Genomic DNA, 24,798 nt, shown 5'->3' on the forward strand with positions numbered 1-24,798 from the left:
AAGTAACTTGTGGAATCCATTCATATTAGTAGAGGCAAATTTTTTTTGTAGTGTATGTTTCTTAAGGTGTCACTTTAGAGAAGTCTTGTATCTGAAGTTTAGTCTTTCCAATGTTTAAATAGTGGCTTTATATGACTTTTGTTGATTTGAAAAGTGAGTTTGAAATTTATTGTTATAAATTGGTATTTTTCTTGTTTGAAGTATTTTTGATGTTTTTCCACTCTAAAATGGAAGATATTCTTTGGACACAAGCTGACTTATGAGTGTGTGGAAGACAGCTTTTTCTTTTCTTATAAATGTCACTGCGTATGTTAAATATCATAAAGTGCACAGATCGTAAGTGTGCAGACTGAATTTTTATATGTGTATGTAACCTTCTGGGCACCACTCAGATTAAGACAGAACATTTCCAGCAACTCAGGAGTCTCTCATGCCACTTTCCTGTCAATACTGTCCTCATACCTCCACGTAACCACTATTCTGACTTCTATCACCAGAGATTAGCTTTTTCTATTCTTGAACTTAAAAAAAGGGGGGGATGGGGGGACATAGATAACCCAATCTATTCTTTTGTGTCTGGCTTCTTTCTCTCAACAGTGTGACTATGAGATTCTTTCATGTTATCGTACGTAGAAGTAATTTGTTCTCATTTTTGCTGTATACTATCTCATCGTGAATACAATGCATTTTATTTTATTTATTTTAAAAAAATTATTTATTTATTTATTTGGCTGTGTCGGGTCTTGGTTGTGGCACGCAGGCTCTTCGTTTTGGCACTCAGGCTTCTCTCGAGTTGTGGCGCTCGGGCTCCAGAGCACGCGGGCTCAGTAGTTGAGGTGCGCAGACCCAGCTGTCCCTGGCATGTAGGATCCTAGTTCCTTGACCAGGGATTGAAGCCACGTCCCCTGCATTGGAGGGTGGACTCCAACCACTGGACCACCAGGGAAGACCCACAATGCATTTTTAAAAGTTCGTTATACACGTGATAGACATTTTTGTTGGTTCTACTTTTTGAGCATTATGGGTAAAGCTGCTCTGATGTTCTTGTAAGTGCTCCTTGGTGGATATATGCTGCACCCATTTCTCTTGGATATAGACCTAGGAATGGATTTGCTGTGTCATAGTGTAGGTGTATGTTTAACTTTAGTAGATATTGCCAACCAGTTTTCCAAAGTGGTTTTACCAGTATGTACTCCTACCAGCAATGTATGAAAGTTTCATTTGCTCCACATTTTCATTAGCTCTTAGTATTGTCAGTCTTACTAATTTTAATCATTTTTTTGTGTATGTGTTGGTATCTCATTGTGGGGTGTTTTTTTTTTTGTGGTACGCGGGCCTCTCACTGTTGTGGCCTCTCCCGTTGCGGAGCACAGGCTCCGGACGCACAGGCTCAGCAGCCATGGCTCACGGGCCCAGCCGCTCCGCGGCATATGGGATCCTCCCAGACCGGGGCACGAACCCGTATCCCCTGCATCGGCAGGCGGACTCTCAACCACTGCGCCACCAGGGAAGCCCTCATTGTGGGGTTTTAAAGATGCTTTTATTTTGCAATAATTTTAAACTTTCAGAAAAATTTATAACTAGTACAAGGAACTCCTGTTACTCATTACCCAGATTTACCAGTGAAGGACATTTTGCCCCTTTTGCTTTATCATTCTCTCATTTTTTTTTCTGTGAAGATTATTTTCGGAACCATTTATAAGTAGGAGAATTTATGCCCCCCCCTTTTCCATAAATAATTCAGTATATATTTCCTGGGAATAAGCACATTATCTTTTACAACCATAGCGCTATTATCAAAACCAGGACATTTAAATTTGATACAATACTATTTTGTAATCCACAGTCCCTTTTCTGGTTTCATCATTTGTCCTAATAGTCTTCTTTATAGGTTTTCTTACATTTTCACTTTCTTAAATATTGTCTTTTGGTGAAAGAAATCCAGATCAGATTTTAAGTGGTTTACTCTATTCTTTTTTTTTTTTTTTTTTGGCCGCGTTGGGTCTTCGTTGCTGTGCGCGGGCTTTCTCTGGTTGCGGCGAGCAGGGGATACTCTTCGTTGTGGTGCGTGGGCTTCTCATTGCAGCGGCTTCTCTTGTTGTGGAGCACGGGCTCTAGATGCGCAGGCTTCAGTAGTTGTGGTGTGCGGGCTCAGTAGTTGTGACTCACGGGCTCTAGAGCGCAGGCTCAGTAGGTGTGGCGCACGGGCTTATGTGCTCTGCGGCATGTGGGATCTTCCCCAACCAGGGCTCAAACTCGTGTCCCCTGCATTGGCAGGCAGATTCTTAACCACTGCACCACCATGGAAGCCTGGTTTACTCTATTCTTCATGCTTTTTGTATCCTTGTTTACTCTAAGGCCATGAAGATATTCTCCTGTGTTTTCTGTTAGAAGGTTGTTGTTATTATCTTTAGGTTTATAATCCTTTTGAAATTTTTGGTGTATGGTATGACATAGGGGTCAAGGCTTTTTTGAATTAAAAAAAGAAAAAAAAAACTAATTCATTCAGCACCATTTCCTGAAAGGACCATTCTTTCCTCACCAAACATGAGCATGTAATTCTTGCCAGCTCTGTGTTTTTGCTCTTTCTTTTTTGTTTTTTGGTCTCTTTTCAAATTGATTTTTAAAACCTTTTAATTTTGAAATAATTATAGACTCATGGGAAGTTGCAGAATATTAGAGTTCAGGGTACACTTCCCCCAGTGTCCCCCAGAGGTGACATCTTATGTGACCTGTAGTACAATATCAAAACCAGGAAATAGACATTTACATTGATTTTTCAAAAAATTTTGTAGTTTGTCTTTTCCAGTTTTATTTAGATATAATTGACCTCCTATATTGTTTTTCTTTTTTTTTCGCTGTGCTGAGCAGCATGTGGGATCTTAGTTCCCGACCAGGGATTGAACTGGTGTCCCCTGCATCAGAAGCACAGAGTCTTAACCACTGGACCATCAGGGAACTCCCTACGTTGATTCTTTTTTAAATTTTATTTATTTATTTTTTATACAGCAGATTCTCATTAGTTATCTATTTTATACATATTAGTGTGTACATGTCAATCCCAATCTCCCAATTCATCCCACGCCCCCACACTGATTTTTAACACCATAAATTATGGTCGTTTTGCCCATTTTGAACTTTATCTAGATGGATTCATAGGATATGAGCTCAGATTTTCATCTGCAGACACAATGATTAATCTTGAGACCTAAGTCCCATTTTTTTTTTCGATTGACCACATATGAATATTCTTCAGCTCTGGCCTAGGGGTTATTTGCAGCTAGATGGAGTGTGCATTGATCACACGGTTCTCATTTATGCCTTTGCTTTTTATCTTCTTTCTTTATGTGTACGTTTCTGGTTTAAAGAGTATTGGTCAGCTTGATGTGAAGTATCAGAAGTGATAACAAAATTAATAAATCATTGTTTTAAAAGGCGAATACTATTTTAAATGAGAAATTAACTAAAATTATAATGCATGAAGGTATGCAAATACAAATTATATATGTTTGTGGCTCATTCTTGCCATTATTGGCGTTTTGGACCAGATGATTCTTTGTTATGGGGGGCTGTTCTGTACATTGTAGTTGCCACATCTGTGGCCTCCATCTACTAGATGCCCAGAGCAACTCCCTGAATTGTGACAATTAAGAACGTCTCCAGACATTGCCAGACATCCTCTGGTTGAGAACCACAACTCCAGAGAAAATTTTGGTTGAAACTACTGGCTTAGGTATATATAATTTGATGGGGAAAGTTGTTGTGTGCAGTTAAGAATACCAAAGAGTTACTGTGCATATATATGTACACACATACACCACACACCCACTTTAGTAAGAATTGTTTAAAAATGGAACTGAAATATCTGTATTTTTAAATATTAAAATTATTAAAGTGCTATCCATTATAAACCTGTTCTTTCCCTTAATATTCATTCAAGTTGATTGGCAATAATCAATTGTCTCATTTTTTTCAGATGGGAAGAGTGAGATAATAGAAAGTATTAGTTTTCTGGGGACCTTAAAAAGAAATGGAACTAGGATTTCTATTTTCTAAATTTTGTTCATATTCAATTTAATGTTTGAATTTTGGACATAGGACCAAAGGAATGAAATGGAAAATTTCTGATTTCCTAATTTTAGATTCAATTTACCTGTGAGTTTCAGTATTTTCTGGGAATCTTGATTTTACATTAGCAGTTGGGAGAATTCTTCATAAGGCTCTCTAGAACTGTGATCATGTCTAATGGTCTTTGTATCTCTGGTGCCAAGTACATTGTCTGGCAGTTAGTAGGGTGTGTGTGTTTGTGTGTGTGTGTCTGTTTACATATGTACGTGTATATGTATATATGCACATGTATATAAATGTATACATTTTTAATAAATGTGTTTCAAGATTTCAGCCTTTTGCTGGATATTTTCATCAAAGTGTGCTAGAGACTCAATATCAGAAAGATCCAAACTAAATTTCATAATCTTGCTGTTTGCTCTCATTCCATTCCCTTCCCAATCCATCCCTTCTTCCTAAAATCTTCTTTTTTAAATTAATTAACAGACGTCTCATTTTTCCGTTCAGCCATACTGAAACTTTAGGGTCTATGCCACATATTAGGAGGTGTAAATGTAACTAAGGGCTGCGCCGTGCCTTGAGGAGATCATATTTTACTTGTGCGCGATGTCACTACATAATTGCAGTCTATGTCAGTGCTTCCCAAATGGGAGTGATTTTGCCCTCAAGAAAACATTTGTCTATGTTTGCAGACATTTTTTATTGTCACTATTAGGAACTGCTACTGGCATCTAGTGGATAAAAGCCAGAGATGCTGTTAAACATCCTACAATGTACAGGACAACCTCCCACAACAAAAATTGTTCAGTCCAAAATGTCAGTAGTGCTGAGAAGCCCTGGTCTATGAGATTTGTGTTACGTTGGAGGGTTGAATAGAGTGCTATAGAGCACTGAGCAGTGTTGGGATGCTTTGGGGAATTTTGACACTTGTGTTGCATAGTAAAGTTTCATAATATTAATATAAATAATGGCAACTATTTAAAAAAATAATCAGAGTGTACCACACACATTATTTTAGGCACATTGCCCATTATTGTCTCTTTATCCTGTCAATTTAACTAGTTAGTGTTATTCCTGTTTCACAGATGAAAAAAATTGAAGCTCATATTTAACCAGCTCAGCTTCTTTAATAGATGCCTTAAAAAAGAGACTATTTTTTATTTATTTTAAAAAATAAATTAATTTATTTATTTTTGGCTGTGTTGGGTCTTTGTTGCTGCGTGCGGGCTTTCTCTAGTTGTGGCGAGCTGGGGCTACTCTTCGTTGTGTTGCGCGGGCTTCTCATTGTGGTGGCTTCTCTTGTTGTGGAGCACGGGCTCTAGGCGCGCGGGCTTCAGTAGTTGTGGCTCGCGGGCTCTGGAGTGCAGTCTCAGTAGTTGTGGTGCACGGGCTTAGTTGCTCTGTGGCATGTGGGATATTCCTGGACCAGGGCTTGAACCCGTGTTCCCTGCATTGGCAGGTGGATTCTTAACCACTGCACCACCAGGGAAGTCTCAAAAAAGACTATTTTTTAGAGCAGTTTTAGGTTCATAGTAAAATTGAGCTAAAAATACGAAGAGTTCCCGTATACCTTCTGCCCCCCCAAACACACAGCCTCCCTGCTCTCAGCATTCCACATCAGGAGTGGTGCATTGTTAGAATCGATGAACCTACACTGACACATCATTATCACTAAGAGTCCATGGTTTACATTAGGTTTTACTTCCAGTGTTGTACATGCTATGGGTTTTGACAGATGTATAATGACATGTACCCACCATTGTAGTGTTATACAGAATAGTCTCACTGCCCTAAATATCCTCTGTGTTCTGCCTATGTATGCACTGCTCTAAAAGTCTTGTGGGCACCCTTCTCTGGCAACCACTGGTCTTTTTTTTTTTTTTTTTTTTTTTTTTTTGCGGTACACGGGCCTCTCACTGTTGTGGCCTCTCCCGCTGCAGAGCACAGGCTCCGGATGCGCAGGCTCAGTGGCCATGGCTCACAGGCCCAGCCGCCCCGCGGCATGTGGGATCTTCCTGGACCAGGGCACGAACCCGCGTCCCCTGCTTCGGCAGGTGGACTCTCAACCACTGCGCCACCAGGGAAGCCCCAACCACTGGTCTTTTTACTGTCCATGTAGTTTTGCCTTTTCCAGAATGTCATATAGCTGGAATCATACAGTATGTAGCCATTTCAGATTGGCTTCTTTCACCTAGTAATATGCATTTAAGTTTTCCCCACGTCTTTTCATGGCTTGATAGTGCATTTGTTTCTAGTGCTGGGTGATATTCCACTGTCAGGAGGTACCACTGTTTATTTATGACAGACACTTTAAAAAAAAAAGATATACATATTATAAAATGTACAAATCTCAAGTCTGTAGTTTGATGACTGTGTGTGTGTTTTATATATGTTTATATGCAAATAAGTCAAACTACCATTGAGAACAAAATGTAGAACATTTTTCTTACTCAGAAAGTTCCCCAGTCACTATTAGCCCCAAGGTAATCACTATTCTGACCATAGATTAGCTTTGCCTCATTGAACTTTCACGTAAGTAGAGGTACACCGTATGTGCTACTTTGTGTCTGTCTTTTGCACTGTCTTTTTAAAATTCACCCATGTTGTTGCATGTTGCAGTAGTTTTTTTTTTTTTTTGCGGTACGCGGGCCTCTCACTGCTGCGGCCTCTCCCGTTGCGGAGCACAGGCTCCAGACGCGCAGGCTCAGCGGCCATGGCTCACGGGCCCAGCCGCTCCGTGGCGTGTGGGATCTTCCTGGACCGGGGCATGAACCTGTGTCCCCTGCATCGGCAGGCGGACTCTCAACCACTGCGCCACCAGGGAAGCCCCGCAGTAGTTGTTTTTAAATTTTTATTTATTTTCCTTTTTTTTTGGCTGCGTCGGGTTTTAGTTGCGGCACACGGGATCTTCGTTGAGGCATGCGAGATCTTTTGTTGCGGCGCGTGCGCTTCTCTCTTGTTGTGGCATGCGTGTTTTCTCTCTCTAGTTGTGGCACATGGGCCCTAGGGCGTGTAGGCGCTGTAGTTTGTGGCACACAGGTGCACCCAATAGTTGTGGCACACGGGCTTAGTTGCCCCGTGGCATGTGGGATCTTAGTTCCTCGACCAGGGATCGAACCTGCGTCCCCTGCATTGGAAGGCGGATTCTTTACCACTGGACCACCAGGGAAACTACCACCAGTAGTTTGTATTTTTAATTTTTTTTCATTACTGGGTTTTATTCCATGGATCGAATGTACCACAGTTTGTTTAGCTCTTCTTTTGATGAGCATTTGTGTTTCTGGCTTTTGGCTATAGTAAATAAAGCTCCTATGAACATAATTGTAGATTTATGTACTTTAGGAGTAGAATTGCTGGGGTCGTAGGTTAGGCATGTATTTAACTTTATTAGAAATTACCTGGAGTTTTCCAAAGGGGTTGTACCATGACACACTTACATCCACAACATCTGAGAGTTCTAGTTGCTCCATTTCCTGCGACCATTGGTGCTGTCAGTCATTTTTTAAAAAATAAATTTATTTATTTTATTTATTTATTTTTGGCTGCATTGGGTCTTCGTTGCTGTGCTCAGGCTTTGTCTAGTTGTGGCGAGCGGGGACTACTCTTTGTTGCAGTGCGAGGCTTCTCATTGCGGTGGCTTCTCTTGTTGCAGAGCACGGGCTCTAGGTGCACGGGCTTCAGTAGTTGTGGCTCGCGGGCTCTAGAGCGCAAGCTCAGTAGTTGTGGTGCACGGGCTTAGTTGCTCCACAGAATGTGGGATCTACCCAGACCAGGGCTCGAACCCGTGTCCCCTGCATTGGCAGGCGGATTCTTAACCACTGCACCACCAGGGAAGCCCCTGTCAGTCATCTTATTTATCATCTTGTCAATATTACAAGTTTATGTGATATCTGTTTTAGAGAAGAAAAAAACCTTAGGCTTCTTTTTGATATAATCCATTTCTCTTTGGCTAGATATCTACTGCAAAGCTATCTTCAATCAACAGATTATATCAGGGTAGCTTTACAATACGAGTATAATATGACAGACTTTTTAAAAGTGGAAAAAGTCTATAAGCCAAAATTGGCTTATCTGCAGCACTGTTTTCTCTCTTTCCCTTTTCAATTGGACATGTATTCAGCATGAAATAAAATAATGAGTTAAAGGGAATCCAGTTTGTGTGTCTGAGTGATTATGAAGTGTTTATGACAGCTGCTAGGCTCACACTCTCTGTAATGGTGTTACATTGGCTTCTGAACACCTTCCAGTCTGCCTCCAGGCGTGTGTGTCTGTGTAGTCTGAGTGGTTTTACATTAACATCCACCCTGAGTAAGATCTTTTGACTACAGAAGTGTTACTTGCAAATGGAAGATACCATTAGGGCTGCTTCAAAGCTCTGGAATGGTATTTGGATTGGTGATGCTGAAGTAATGGCTCGGGTTTTGAAGTGTAATGTCTAAATCTGCGTTGCATAACCGGAGGAACGTGTGAGTTTAAACTGCTTTTCTTTGATCTTCCTTTCAAAAATCAGGCTGAAGGAGAAAGGTTAAAGTTTCCTTAAAATATTCCTCTCTGTGTGTGTAAAAATTTGGAAGTATGAAAATATGATTACAAATTCCATTCATTATTTATGTTCTGCGGTTTTCATATTGTTTTTGAAACTTACTTCCTTCTTGCCTCAAGTTTTGTATTTTGAATTTAGTGTCAAGACCAAAATACAGACTTGGTTGCTGTCTGCTTTATGTGGTTAGCAAATATCTGTTCTATAAGTTGTTAGTCTTCACAAATATGCATTTTAGGTGGTTTTTGTGGTTTGCATTTTTTTTTGATGGCATACAGAGTAGGTTATGGAGATACTGACACTCTGACATTAACTGGATCATTTGTGGTTCGCTAGGCAAAAATAAAACAAAAAGCTTGTCCCCTCCTTCCTCCTACTTTTAGGAGCTTTCAAAAGAATTACTTTTTTACCATTAGGAATACTTCCCTCAGTGTGTGCTATCTTAAGTTTTTGATATTGTTGGAGCAGAACTGTAGCACATAAAATGACCACCTGGCAGTGACTTGTTCAAGAAAAAAACCCCGAGTTTAAAAACTGTTTTTGAATACAGTATTAATGGGAGATTCTGATGCCTCTTTGATCTGGTCATTTGGGGGGAATATTGTTCTCTGTTTCCTTATGTCTAAAATGAAAATATATCATCAGATTGGCTCACAGGGTGAGAGAGAGCTAGAGAGAGAGCTTGGTTTGTAGTGTGATCATTACTCATGTAGCTACGTGCTGTCCTTCTGTTGCTTAGGAACCAAATACCTTAGTATTAGATGATACTTCCCTCTCCTTCCCCTGTCTCTTGTTTTATATTTTTTAATTTTTACCCTTTCTCTCTAACTAAAAAAAAAACATATATATATATATATATATATGTATTTACCTTTTCTCCTTATTTAAAAAAATTATTGTTGTTACTTTGTAAGTTAAAAAAACTGGCAGGAATTCCCTGGCAATCCAATGATTAGCACTCCACAGGCTTCCACTGCAGGGGGCCCGGGTTCTATCCCTGGTTGGCACAGTGTGCCCAGAAAAAAAAAGAAATAGAAAAGAACACCAGGGTTTTCTTGGTGGTGCAGTGGTTAAGAATCCGCCTGCCAATGCAGGGGACACGGGTTCAAGCCCTGGTCCAGGAAGATCCCACATGCCATGGAGCAACTAAGCCTGTGCGCCACAACTACTGAGCCTGCACTGTAGAACCCGCAAGCCACAACTACTGAGCCTGTGTGCCACAACTACTGAAGCCCACGTGCCTAGAGCCCATGCTCTGCAACAAGGGAAGCCACTGCAATGAGAAGCCTGCGCACCGCAACGAAGAGTAGCCCCCGCTCGCCGCAACTAGAGAAAGTCCACACACAGCAATGAATACCCAACGCAGCCAAAAATAAGATAAATAAAATAAGTAAATTTATTTAAAAAAAAAGAACACCAAAAACTGTCATGAACCAATCTTCGTTTTAAAGAACTTCATCAGTTCAGTTGTGTTGTATGTATGATTACTACATGTGAAACAATTAGCAAAGTGATAACTTATATACTTGTTTATTTAAATAGACCAAGTAAGGTCCTTTTGTTACTTTAGGAACTGAATTATTTAGTGTAAAATGTTATCGGCTCTTCATTCCTCCCATCTCTCCATATTTTTACCTTTTTTCCCTATTTTGGGTGGGGTGGGTATCAAGGAAGGTTAAAATTATTTGTGGAATTTTCACATTTTTCATATATATGAAAATAAACACTAATATACTATTTTTAAAGCAGTTTTAGGTTTACATAAAAGTTGAGCAGAAAGTACAGAGAATTCCCATGTATCCTTCATCCCCCGCATTTTCCCCTATTAACATCTTGCATTAGTGATGCGCCACGTGGCTTACAAGATCTTAGTTCCTGGACTAGGGATCGAACCTGAGCCCACGGCAGTGAAAGTGCTGAGTCCTAACCACTGGACCACCAGGGAATTCCCGAGGTACATTTGTTAAAATTGGTGAACCAGTATTGACACATTATTAACTAAAGTCCATAGTTTACATTTTTCTCCTTAATGAAAAAGTTTTCTTTGTTATTACTTTTTAACTTTAAAACTAACAAAGCACTGTTCTTATTAAGGACTTCATTTCAGTTGTGTCTATGTGGCTGGTACATGTGAGACAATTAGAATAGATTGATAATTCTACATTTGTTTATTTAAATGGACAGTGTTTACATCACTCTTGGTAAGAAAACCTGTTGCAGGTAAAAACATTACATTAACCCAGAAAGGTTGGATTGAGCGTGGGACATTTGCCGGCGAGAGTGGCGACTGCCTTGATCTTGAGTGGGAGTGTGAAGACCAGTGTGATAAAACCTGCTGCCCAGATGAGGTGCTGCTTGCCACTCTGATAGTAGTCCTTTTTTTGAGAGCTGAAAAGCTTAGGAAGTAATATACCAGTGGGTTCAAGAATGAGTTGTACCAAAATGTGTTTTATGATGTGGTGTTATAACAAATTTCCAGGTATTAAATGTTAACAACATGTTTTGAAAACAGGGAGGCAAAGGCAAATTAAGTACCATTAAGATTGAATAATGATGCCAACATAGACTTAGTCGTTTATTTATCAGTTCATTCATTTAACAAGCATCTTCGTGATTTAACTCTCTTGTTTCATATTTTAAATACACAGTTTAACACCTTTGCTTTGTTAGATAGATATGTCATTACCCTTATTTTAAAGCCAAACTCAGATTTAGCAAATTTGTATAGTTTATAAGCAGAAGTCCAGTTTATTTTCTACTGTAATAAACTGTTGGAATCGTTGATGTTGCTGATGTGATATTTGTAACTGATGATCTGTCATACTGTACGCACTTGGCATTGTTGCCATAGGCCATGATTTTGGGAAAAGAATAAAACTTCCAGGGTCTTACCTGTGGGCTGCTTTTACTCTCTTTGATTTTCCAGGTGGAATCAGAGGCATTACTTTTTGGAAAACTCAGGTGTGAAAGATATTTTTGACTGAAAGTCAGGATGTGCTTGAGATAAACACAAAGAATTTTTTTTCTGATGTCTTTTATGTCTGATGGCTTGGTCTTTTAATTTATACTTCCAATCTAAAAATGCCCTACTGTATATGATGTAGCCATTTTGAAAAATAGGTAAATTAATACCTCTTTTTAAGTTTTTTATTTTAGAGATTAAAGCTTGCTGAAGTATTTATCAAGGAAAAAACCCCGCTAATCATTACCTTTTGTATTCGAACTGCTTGAGTTATAGGGGAAAGATATAGTAATTTTTGTATGTTTCCTATCTTTAATAGGGACTGAATTTGCTTTGAATGTTTGTGTGAATTTTTACAAATCAACATTTTTCCACTTCAAGGGCTATCATTTTTTTACCACCCAATCATTGTACCTTATATGGGGGGAGAGATTGCTTATTACTGGATTTGGAATTAAGATATGAGTTCAGTTAGGTATAAAAAGCTCTAGTTTTTCCAGAGCTGCTGAAATGAGTTCTTGAATCTCATTCATAATGCTGGAAATCAAGGGTCCTTCAGGATGAAACTCTTACATCATGAGCCCTGATGGAGGGCCACTATAATAAAGCCTGTTTGTTTATTTAGTTTGAGGCAGCATTGCTTTTCCAAAGGAGACTGATGTATGCATTTTACTCACTGTGCATAATAGATCTAAATCCATAATTTCTTAGAATCAGGCAAATATATTGGGCAAGAGACGTTATCAGACTGCTCATGAGAGAGTATAACTAAATTCCAATAATAATATGAAAGGGTGAAACCTCCTTTGAAGAAAATGCAAATTAAAATGACAGTGAGAATCCCACTGAACATCCACCAGCATGACACCAACTGATGGATGTGGAGCAGGTAGAGAACTCTTTTACACTGGTAAATTGTTCAGTTACTGTTTTGTTAAAATCTACAAAATATGCACATATTCCTAATATAGAAGCAACTTCAGTAGTATATACCCCAAAGAAATACTTAAATATGGTCACTAAATGCCATGTGCAAGAATATTCATAGTAATATTCCCTATGAAGTTACCTATGAAGTTAAATATTCCCTATGAAGTTAAAAAATGGTAAAATCATGACACTCATACAACTGTAAAATGGACATGTGTCATAGATTTTATTTAACTTATTAATGAGGTGTTGGACAAGTTAACACCGGTTCAAAGGAGAATCTGAAGAACAGATATAGGGAATTAGGAATGCTGAAATGACCCTGTTAAGAGATGCAAACCTAGCTAATAGCCTGTTGGGAAAGTGTATACTGCTTGGAATCTTTTTTACGAGTGGAATTCAATTGTATCTCTACTAAACAAGATTCATTTGCATTTCTGTGGGCAAGAGTCAATTGCCTTACTATCAGTTTTCGACAACTTACAGTATTGTAAAATAACCCAGTCAAGACAAAGGTGCAGATTCTTATAGAATCAAATAATCCCAAAGGATCCACTGTACAACTCTTGGTAATCCAATGGAAGAACACACAGTAATCTTTCTCCCATTCGAAAGTTTGTTGCAATTTTTCCTGACATCTTAAGAGCCCAAAACTAGGAACAACCTAGAAGTCCAGCAACCAACAGTAAAATGGATAAATTGTGGTATTTTCATGCAGTGGGAGTCTATATAGCAACAGAAATAAAAAACTACAATCATATGCAACAATACAAATGAATTTCACAGGCATGTAATGTGTGAAAGAAGCCATTCACAAGAGAGTACATACTACGTGATTCCATTTAAATAAATTTGAAGAAGTAAAACTTATGTGTGAGAAGTGTTAGAAGTCAAGATAGTGGTTATGGTTATTCTTGCCTTGGGTTTGTGACTGCGAAGGGGTGTGGAGGGACCTTCTGAGTATCTGTAATGTTCTGTTTCTTGATGTTTCTGCTGGTAACAGAGGTGTATTAACATTGGAAATTCATTAAGCTGTACATAGACCTAAGATTTATGTATTACTTCTAAGTCTGTTATCTTTCAGTAAAGTTTGCTAAAAAGAATCAGTTGGAGACCACAATGCTCCATTTGACCAGTGTCTAAAAGGGAAGTTGGGGGTGTAAATATGCACTATTGTCCTAACTCTGTGTCGTTGTAGAGCATTATTATTATTGTCCTTTGTGTTTGATTGAATTTTCTGTTTTGTAGTCAGATGCCTTTGAAAAGTCATCAGGATTTCAGAAACAAGTTTGGTTCTGAGGGCTAGATGACCTTCATGTGCTTTCAGAAAGCACTTATAAAGCCCCCCACCCCCAGCTTTTATAGCCTTTTCTCTGTGTGTATGATTGTCTCGGCTGTTATAATTTCCTTTTGCCTTAGGTTGAGCTGTGAGATTCTAAACTTGTACTCCCCCCCACCCCTTTTTGGTTTGGTATGTAATTTGCATATTTTCACCATGTGAAAGCTATTTTCTATGGTTGGAAAAGATTTTTTTCCAACAGTGTGAACAAATCATTCTTTGTTCTCCTTATTGTGCCTCCAAACTGGTACGTCCGGTTTATGCTCCAAACAACAAAAGCCTGTCATCAGAAATTAAAATGCCAGTAAGAACAAAGGCAGAGACCCATGAGGAACTATTGGGGAGGTTTCCTCCCTGTTTGCTCCTCTCCCCGAGTTACTGCAGTTGCCAGGAAGTTGGAACATTGCTTGATACACGCCTTCCTTGTAGTTCTACCCTTGTATTTATTATTGTTGGTTTAAAAGTGAACTTAGAGCTCCTGGTAATTCTTCTCAGGATCAGTAAAATCCTCATCTCAGAGATTCTTTGCTCTTTTTAATGAGCTGTTTCTAAGAAATCTAAAAATCACTTTGAAAGCCTTAAAAAAACTTCATCAGTTTTGACATGTATTTGAGAGCAAAATTGTCAGTGAACATACTGTATAAAATGATGAGAGGCAATTGAAAACGGCAGCTAAAGCGGAGCCTATAAGGACATATCCATTCTCTCTGTGTCCTACCTAAAATGTGCGCGTCTTATCTATATACATGTTATTAGCCCTGTCTCTGTTCTGAAATTGTATTCCGGTATAGAGTTTGCCTATGTTATTGGGAGAGTTCTCTCCTCTGGGAAGTTTGACATTTGTGACTCACTTAGGATACTTTAGAATTATGCTTCTAACAATTTTGATTTTAACATATTCACAAATTTCTATACATAGTAATAGTGCTTCCCCCCACCTCCCTTCCCTGATGTGATAATTAAAGATTCTAGGACCTTAACTTAGAGGTAATGAATGTAGAGGTGCATTTTGTAATCACTCCTAATGTTTTTTTCTTACCTGTTGCTGTACATTTAAAGAGGGATTTAGAGTAGAAGCTTAGAATAGAATAGGGCATTTAGGTTTGTTTTAAAAGCCGTTATGCTCAAAAGCATGCTGTGTTCAGATTTCAGAATGTTTTTGTATATCAAAGTAAGCTCTTGGGTATTAAATCCAGTGATAACAAACGTTTATCATATTGTGAATATGCCAAGACAGGTTTGTTTTATTCTTTATTGTTTAGTATAATTTAGTATAGCAGCTCAGTTAAATGTGATTAGACTTTTTAACTTTAAGGCTTTATTTGATAGGACCAAAAGCTAAATGCTAGACTTGTGGCATATGGAAATAATAGTACAGAGCAGTGAATTTTGTGTTAGAATACTATGATTTGTTATAGGTATAAACCTTATTTGTGAGAGGTGGTTTTCATTACTGTAATTTCAGTGCAATTTCTACAGTATTGTTTTCTTTTTTTAATTTAAATTTTCTTTATTTTAATATTTATTTTTTTATTTTTGGCTGTGTTGGGTCTTGGTTTCTGTGTGAGGGCTTTCTCTAGTTGCGGCAAGCGGGGGCCACTTTTCATCGCAGTGTGCGGGCCTCTCACTATCGCAGCCTCTCTTGTTGCGGAGCACAGGCTCCAGACGCGCAGGCTCAGTAGTTGTGGCTCACGGGCCTAGTTGCTCCACAGCATGTGAGATCTTCCCAGACCAGGGCTCGAACCCGTGTCCCCTGCATTGGCAGGCAGATTCTCAACCACTGCGCCACTAGGGAAGCCCTACAGTATTGTTTTATAATTTATTTTTCATTGAATTCTTAGTAGAAATAGTATGTATATTGAAGAATACTATTTATCCATTGCCCAACAAACAATCTCTTTTCAAAAAGTAAATGACTTGGCAGCTTTGGAGATAGCCAGTAATGCATCTATAATGTAATTGGACTGTATTAGTGATTTACCTTTCGGTGAAAGTGTTCTTAAAATCAAAGAGGTGATGGTAATTTTTAGATTTCAGAGAATGTGTGATTACTGCATTGGGTGGGAGATTGAACAAAGTGACCCTTTAAGGATTTTTCTAAACTGAAAATTCTGTTCTATAAGAATAAAATGTGGACTTAAGAGCTGCAGTATATAATGGCAATGGTATTTTATTTAGAAAATTAATGTTTACAGAGGAATTTGTAGAGAGGTAAATTTAAGAAGTTTGCTATACTGGGTTTGTAGCTTTTGTATGTTTAATTGGTGATAGGTGGTGCTATTGTTGCATAGTTAGTGGGAAGAGCCTAGCATTCCTCATATCTTCTGCTTCCCAAGTGCTATAGAGGGATTTGCCATTGTGGCCAATAAATACATTTTAATAATTTTTATAAGCTAAATGAATATGATGGCTCTTTAAGAGACAAGAATATTTACATTTTGCAGCTCTTAAATTCAGGTAGAAGAGAAGCTGAAGATCTAAAAAAGTTAATCTAAAAGACAGCTCTGCAAATTTATAGTTTAATATTGGAAGATTGATAAGCCTTTTATAATGTATACAATGTTGATATTTTAAACTCCTTGTTTGGCACGCCTATTTTTTAAAAAATACCATCAGCGTGTTTATGGAATGTTTATCATTTTTATATCTGCTGTAAGTTCTTAGCTATTTAGAACGAGTTATTTCTATATCTGTTGTAAGTTTTCGGGTATTTAGAACGAGTTTTATAATATTTGCCATTTTCCCTATCTGATATTACATATTCCATCAAACACTTGAGAATTAAGAAAATGTATTGGGAACTACATTACCACTTATAGTAGTCTGGAAAGCCTTTCTTAACATTATGATTTAATATGTTCAGTATTTCAAATTGTTCTTTGGAACCTCTAATTCTGAAAAGCAGTTGTTTTCACACTTGACACAAATATTAGTCTACCTCTTTTACTTTGGGATTAATAGACTGCTGTACATCTGAGGAACAGATCTGATATTACTGAAAATGAACGGACATTCATACGTGTTTGATCTATGTGTGTAAGAAGAATAATGACATTTAAAGATGCGTACATATTTTTTTATGCATAGAATACTGAAATTTAAAGCATCTTGAGGTCCTTTAGCACCTTTATTGTCTCAGCTTATAAATACAAAGGAATATAGGCTTAGAGGAGGTAGGGGAAATGTGGAGATGTTGGTCAAATGGTGCAAAGTTGCAGTTTCGTAAGATGTACAAGTCAGGGGACGTAATGTTCAGGCATGATGGCTGCAGTTAATAATACTGTATTGAAGCCTGGAAAAATAGATTTCAGATACTCTTAACACACACAGAAGGTAAGTCTGAGGAGGTGACTGTGGTAATCATTTCACCATATATATGTATATCAAATCTTCATGTTGTATACCTAAATGTATACAATATTTACTAAAAGATATTTAGAAAAGAAAATAAGTAATAAAGGTTTATAGAGGTTAAATGATTTACTCAACATAGTTAACAGCTAGGGTTGCAGAACCATAACTGGCACCCAGGTCATTTACCCTCCACCTAAGTGTTCTTTGCAACATGTTTTGCTCTTTTTCATTTATAACAATTTGTGAAAGTTACTACAACATTTAAGTTCTGCTTTTCAGAATGCTAAGAATATTTATGCTTTTCTTACATAGAAAACTGAATACTAATAAAAAAAATCAGAGTTGCTTTGCTCTGAAATGGAAGGCAGTCATATAGGAACCGAGCAGACTTTAACAAACTGGTAGTTTATTAAAGATAAAAGTTACAGGTTTTCAGAACAGACCTTTTATTTTCCTATTCATATTAAGTGCATGCTCTTATAATTTTCTAAAAATATTTATGATAATTTAAGGTATTAATATACTTAATGTGTATGGTCACCCATAACTGGGTGTGTGAATGTTCATATACTACATTTCAGACCAAAAATTGTGATAAACATTTAGGAGATCTTGTTTTTGTGTAATAATGTTGTGGCCTGCATTTTCATTTACTGAATTTTCTTTTCTGTCTTCTGCAGATCAGTGGGGAAGCACAGGAGCTTTTTTCTGTTCGACATGGCCCAATTCGAGCAGCTAGAATCTTGCCTGCTCCACAGTTTGGTGAGTGTAGCCCTTAAGAAGAAACAAATCATTCAGAAAGAGGTTTCTCTTTTATTGGTCTTGGACAACAGACAGCAAGAATGATAACTAAAGTCTGTTTTCCTCCACGTGTCCATACTCCTTCCCCTCCTCCCTCCAAGATAAACTCTTAGTTCTGTCAGTTGAGATGGAAATAGGTAATCTTAACCAATTCAGTATGGCCATTCACTTTCTGCTGCGGTTCTGATTTATCTTCCTCCTCTTTGATCTCCATTTAGTTTCTGACTTTGCTGGCTCTTTCCTGAAGCCCTCTTCTCTCTTGGTTTTCATGGCAGTGCTCTTCCCAGATCCCTTCCTTGCTGACTGTGCCGCTTTTGTTATGTTTCTGGTTTAGCTTACTTCTGTGGGTATTCCCCAAGTCTCTGTTGTTCTCAGTGTCTTTGCTCCTCTCAGTTATACTTACTGCCTTGAAGAGCTTGGTTTTCACCATTATCTCGATTGTAGATGAGTCTGTTGTCTGTACTTACAGCTATGGCAGAAGTACAGTTTCGGGCTTTTGACCTTGGATCTCTGCTTTAATAATGAAAACTTCTTAATGTTGTATTTAAATATTACGTATTTTTAAAATTAAAAAATCAGATATATGGTTAAATTACATCTATTATTTGGAAGCGTAAATAATTCCCAACTCTTTAATGATCTGAGCTTTTTAAGGGTTGTATTTTCTCTTTAATTTGCCTATGTTCACTCAGTAATGCTTTTGTATGTGCACTAAAAACAATCATATTAATATCATTTGCATACTTAAAAAAGAGGATATTAAGATGTTTTAATGCTGTTATATTTTTAAAGTTTGTACAGAAGTTGGGAAATCTTCCTGAGAATACTTCTTTCTGTACTGATTTCTCTAAATTGGTGAGAATGATGTTTATTGAAATGTACTGCTATTTGCATAACTAATGTTAGGGATTAATTTAATTATTAAATGTACTTAATTGAAATGGTAAGGGTGGAGGTAATATCCTGCAGTCACGTGGAGATTTTTCCTTGTTATTGAACTGTATGGCATCTACAGTTATCAACTTTGTCTCTGCTTTACACTCTCTTTCTGTTTTCTGTTGCATTTGTGTTTTGGTGAAATTTTTGACAAAGAAGATTGTTTTGGAATAACCAGCCTCACTCGATGGTTGGAATCAAGAAGAACTTTATTACTAAAGGACTCTGCCATGTCTTTGTTTCTTTTGTATGTAATTCACAGAGGCAGAGTGTTCTCCTTTCATTTCATTTATGAAGTTCTTTTCTTTATGTCATTTATTTTAAAAAATTTTTATTTATTTATTTTTGGCCGTGTTGGGTCTTCGTTGCTGCGAGAGGGCTTTCTCCAGTAGCGGGCGGGGGCTACTCTTCGTTGAGGTGCACGGGCTTCTCATTGCGGTGGCTTCTGTTGTTGCGGAGCACGGGCTCTAGGCGCACGGGCTTCAGTAGTTGTGGATCGTGGGCTCTAGAGCTCAGGCTCAGTAGCTGTGGCGCATGGACTTAGTTGCTCCGCGATATGTGGGATCTTCCTGGACCAGGGCTCAAACCCGTGTCCCCTGCATTGGCAGGTGGATTCTTAACCACTGCGCCACCAGAGAAACCCTATTTATTTTTTATATTTTAATTTTTTTTGGCCGCACTGCATGGCTTGTGGGATCTTAGTTCCCCAACCAGAGATCAGACCTTGGCCCCCTGTGGTGGAAGCACGGAGTCCTACCCACTGGACCACCAAGGAATTCCCCTCTTTATGCCAATTATTAATGTTCAACTTTTCTTACATTTTTGACTTTGGTCAGAACTATATGAGAGAGTATAAAGCTTTAAAAGCTAATATTGCTAGTAGAATTTGAGTTTGTTTAATTTACTTTGTCTAATTAAAAGAAAGATTTCTCCATCCACTATAATATACATTTATTTATTTAATTAAAAAAAATTTTTGGCCTTATTGGGTCTTCATTGCTGCACGCAGGCTGTCTCTAGTTGCGGCGAGCAAGTGCTACTCTTCATTGTGGTGGCTTCTCTTGTTGCGGAGCATGGGCTCTAGGCGTGTGGGCTTCAGTAGTTGCAGCACGCGGGCTCAAGTACTTGTGGCACACGGGCTCTGTATTTGTGGCTTGTGGGCTCTAGAGCGCGGGCTCAGTATTTGTGGCTCACGGGCTTAGTTGCTCTGCGGCATGTGGGATCTTCCCCAACCAGGGATCGAACCCATGTCCCCTGCGTTGGCAGGCATATTCTTAACCACTGTGCCACCAGTGAAATCCAACTATAATATACTTTTACATGCACTATAAGATACTTTAAATACACTTCTTTTTTTTTTTTTCGGTACGCGGGCCTCTCACTGCTGTGGCCTCTCCCGTTGCGGAGCACAGGCTCCGGACGTGCAGGCTCAGCGGCCATGGCTCACGGGCCCAGCTGCTCCGTGGCATGTGTGATCCTCCCGGACCGGGGCACGAACCCGTGTCCCCTGCATTGGCAGGCGGACTCTCAACCACTGCACCACCAGGGAAGCCCAAATACACTATTTTTTAGATTTAAGATGTAATTTCACAAAACTTAATGTCGTATGACTTGCAGAAATTACGTGTTGCTTTTATTGTATTTAATTTTTTAGATTTGTTTTCATCAAACAAGCAACTGATCAGATAAAATTTGTAATGGAAAATAGAATACCCCTTTCCTCTCTTCTGCCCGTTTTGCTTTTGCACTCACTTTGGTGGAATAAGTCCTTTGGTAGCTTCCTGAAAAAGGTTACGTGGTAGATCTTGTTCATCTGAAGGTGTCTTTATTTTTCTTTAATTCTTGATTGTTAATTTGTCTGGGTAAGAAATGCTTGTTTGTAAGTAATGTTACTTCAGAAATTTGAAGGTATTGATCTAGTGTTATGGTTGAAGAATCTTAAACCATTTTGACACCTTTTTCTTTGTATATAGCTTGTTTTTTTCTCAGGAGCTAATAGAATGTTGGCTTTGTTCCCAGTGTTCCAAAACTTTGCAGTGTTGTTTCTTCGTTTATATGTTATTCTGGGCCTCTTCGATGTAGAAATGCAAGTAGTATAGTTATGAGAAAATTTCTTTTTCTTTGTTTTTAATATCTTTATTGGAGTATAATTGCTTTACAATGTTATGTTAGTTTCTGCTGTACAACAAAGTGAATCAGCTATATGTATACATAGATCCCCATATGCCCTCCCTCTTGAGCCTCCCTCCCACCCTCCCTATCCCACCCCTCTAGGTCGTCACAAAGCATCAAGCGAGAAAATTCTTTAAACTACTTTTTTGATGGTTTCTTCTCTTAAATTTTCCATGTTCTCTCTTTCTGGTACTTGTATTATTTGGCTGTTATATCCCCTAGAATGATTAATTAAAAAATAATTTCATCCCTGTTCTTTTTGGGAGATTGTCTCAATATGGATTACTAACTCTTCTTTTTTTTTTTTTTTTTTTTTTTGCGGTGCGCAGGCCTCTCACTGTTGTGGCCTCTCCCGTTGCGGAGCACAGGCTCCGGACGCACAGGCTCAGCGGCCATGGCTCACAGGCCCAGCCCCTCCGTGGCATGTGGGATCTTCCCGGACCGGGGCACGAACCCGTGTCCCCTGCATCGGCAGGCGGACTCTCAACCACCGCGCCACCGGGGAAGCCCTACTAACTCTTCTTGAATAATTCTTTTTTGGGATATCCCTGGTGGTCCAGTGGTTAAAACTCTGTGCTTTCAATGCAGAGGGTGCGGGTTCAATCCCTGGTCGGGGAACTAAGATCCCACATGCCTTGTGGTGTGCCCCCCTGCCCCACAAAATGATTCTTTTCTGCTGTCTTTTTTTCTTAACCTCTCCTCATGCCCAACACCTCCCTCCCTCCCTTCCTCTCTCTTTCCCTCCCTCCCTTCCTTCTTCCCTCTCCCAATTTCCCTCCCCTTCTCTCTCCCTCCCTTCTTCCTTCCTTCCTTTTGTTTCTTCCTCCCTACTTCACTCCCTCCCCCCTACTTTCCCTCCTCCCTCCTTCCCTCCCTCCCTGTTTTTCTTTCTTGGTGTAATTTACATGCAAATATTACCAAATAGAATCCAGTGATCCATAAAAAATTTATACATCAGGACCAAGTAAAAGATATTCCATGAATACAAGGTCGGTTAACATTTTGAAAATAAATCAGTGTAATTCACCATATTAGTAGAATGAAGAAGAAAACACAGTTGACCATCTCAATAGAAGTGGAAAAAAACTTTGGCAAAATTTACTAGCCATTTAGGATTTAAAAAAAGCTTTTAGCAAATTAGGAGTAGAATGAAACATCCTCAGTATGCTAAAGATAATCTATAAAAAAATCTATAGCCAACATTATAATCAATAATGATATATTAAATATTATACTTTCCTACTGAGTTTGGGATGGATCCTATCACTACTACTATTCACCATTGAATTCAAGTCCTAGCCATTACAATAAGGCAAGAAAAATGAATAAGAGATGTAAATATTAGAAGGAAAGGTATAAAATCATCTTATTCATAGATAATTTGATTGTATATGTAGAAAATACAAAACAATCTACAAAGTGTTAGAATTAAGAAGTGATTTTTTAAAAAAATTTATTTATTTATTTTTGGCTGTGTTGGGTCTTTGTTGCTATGTGCGGCCTTCCTCTAGTTGCGGCGAGTGGGGGCTACTCTTTGTTGTGGTGTGCGGGCTTCTCATTGCAGTGGCTTCTCTTGTCGTGGAGCACAGGCTCTAGGTGCGCAGGCTTCAGTAGTTGTGGCTTGCGGGCTCTAGAGTGCAGGCTGAGTAGTTGTGGCTCACGGGCTGAGTTGCTCTGCAGCATGTGGAATCTTCACGGACCAGGGCTTGAACCCGTGTCCCCTGCATTGGCAGGTGGATTCTTGACCACTGCCCCAGCAGGGAAGCCCCAATTAATAAGTCATTAATAAGAGCTGTTGCAAAAATCCTCAGGAAAATACTAGCAAACAGAATCCAATAGCACATTAAAAGGATCATACACCATGATCAAGTGGGATTTATCCCAGGAATGCAAGGATTCTTCAATATATGCAAATCAATCAATGTGATACAGCATACTAACAAATTGGAGGATAAAAACCATATGATAGTCTCAGTAGTTGCAGAAAAAGCTTTTGACAGAATTCAACATCCATTTATGATAAGAACTCTATAGAAAGTAGGCATAGAGGGAACCTACCTCAACATAATAAAGGCCATATATGACAAACACACAGCCAATGTTGTTCTCAGTGGTGAAAAACTGAGACCATTTCCTCTAAGATCAGGAACAAAACAAGGTTATGCATTCTCACCACTCTTATTCAACATAGTTTTGGAAGTGTTAGCCACAGCAATCAGAGAAGAAAAAGAAATAAAAGGAATCCAAATCGGAAAAGAAGAAGTAAAACTGTCACTGTTTGCAGATGACATGATACTATACATAGAGAATCCTAAAGATGCTACCAGAAAACTACTAGAGCTAATCAATGAATTTGGTAGAGTAGCAGGATACAAAATTAATGCACAGAAATCTCTTGCATTCCTATACACTAATGATGAAAAATCTGAACGGGAAATTAAGGAAACACTACCATTTACCATTGCAACAAAAGGAATAAAATACCTAGGAATAAACCTACCTAAGGAGGCAAAAGATCTGTATGCAGAAAAGTATAAGACACCAGTGAGAGAAATTAAAGGTGATACAAACAGATGGAGAGATATACCATGTTTTGGATTGGAAGAATCAACATTGTGAAAATGACTATACCACCCAAAGCAATATACAGATTCATTACAGTCCCTATCAAACTACCAATGGTATTTTTCACAGAACTAGAACAAAAATTGCACAATTTGTATGGAAACACAAAAGACCCCAAATAGCCAAAGCAATCTTGAGAAAGAAAAAAAGGGCTGGAGGAATCAGGCTCCTGACTTCAGAGTGTACTACAAAGCTACAGTAATCAAGACAATATGGTGCTGGCACAAAAGCAGAAATACAGATCAGTGGAACAGGATAGAAAGCCCAGAGATAAACCCACACACATATGGTCACCTTATCTTTGATAAAGGAGGCAAGACTATACAATGGAGAAAAGACAGCCTCTTCGATAAGTGGTGCTAGGAAAACTGGACAGCTACATGTAAAAGATAAAATTAGAACAGTCTCTGACACCATACATAAAAATAAACTAAAAATGGATTAAAGACCTAAATGTAAGGCCAGACACTATAAAACTCTTAGAGGAAAACATAGGCAGAACACCCTATGACATAAATCACAGCAAGATCCTTTTTGACCCACCTCCTAGAGGAATGGAAATAAAAACAAAAATAAACAAATGGGACCTAATGAAACCTAGAAGCCTTTGCACAGCAAAGGAAACCACAAACAGGATGAAAAGACAACCCTCAGAATGGGAGAAAATATTTGCAAGTGAAGCAACTGACAAAGGATTGATCTCCAAAATTTACAAGCGGCTCATGCAGCTCAATATCAAAACAACAAACAACCCAATCGAAAAATAGGCAGAAGACCTAAATAGATATTTCTCCAAAGAAGATAGACAGATTGCCAACAAACACATGAAAAGATGCTCAGCATCACTAATCATTAGAGAAATGCAGATCAAAACTACAATGAGGTATCATCTCACACCAGTCAGAATGGCCATCATCAAAAAATTTACAAACAATAAATGCTGGAGAGAGTGTGGAGAAAAGGGTAACCTCTTGTACTGTTGGTGGGAATGTAAATTGGTACAGCCACTATGGAGGACAGTATGGAGGTTCCTTAAAAAACTAAAAATAGAACTACCATATGACCCAGCAA

General features: G+C 38.5%; 1 protein-coding gene across 2 annotated transcripts in view; it reads left to right on the plus strand.

Annotated features, from left to right (window-relative positions):
* BCAS3 (BCAS3 microtubule associated cell migration factor) overlaps positions 1 to 24,798 on the plus strand; it is a gene marked incomplete at its 3' end in the record, with an annotated part of 574,649 nt that overhangs the window by 29,160 nt on the left and 520,691 nt on the right. For both annotated transcript variants that reach the window (XM_079725284.1, XM_079725285.1), the window contains one exon: positions 17,874 to 17,955. In XM_079725284.1, coding sequence (XP_079581410.1) covers positions 17,874 to 17,955 — 82 coding nt within the window. The remainder of the gene's footprint in view (positions 1 to 17,873; positions 17,956 to 24,798) is intronic.

This window comes from Hyperoodon ampullatus (genome assembly GCF_949752795.1).
Source record: "Hyperoodon ampullatus genome assembly, chromosome: 19".
In the NCBI taxonomy this organism is placed as follows: domain Eukaryota; kingdom Metazoa; phylum Chordata; class Mammalia; order Artiodactyla; family Ziphiidae; genus Hyperoodon; species Hyperoodon ampullatus.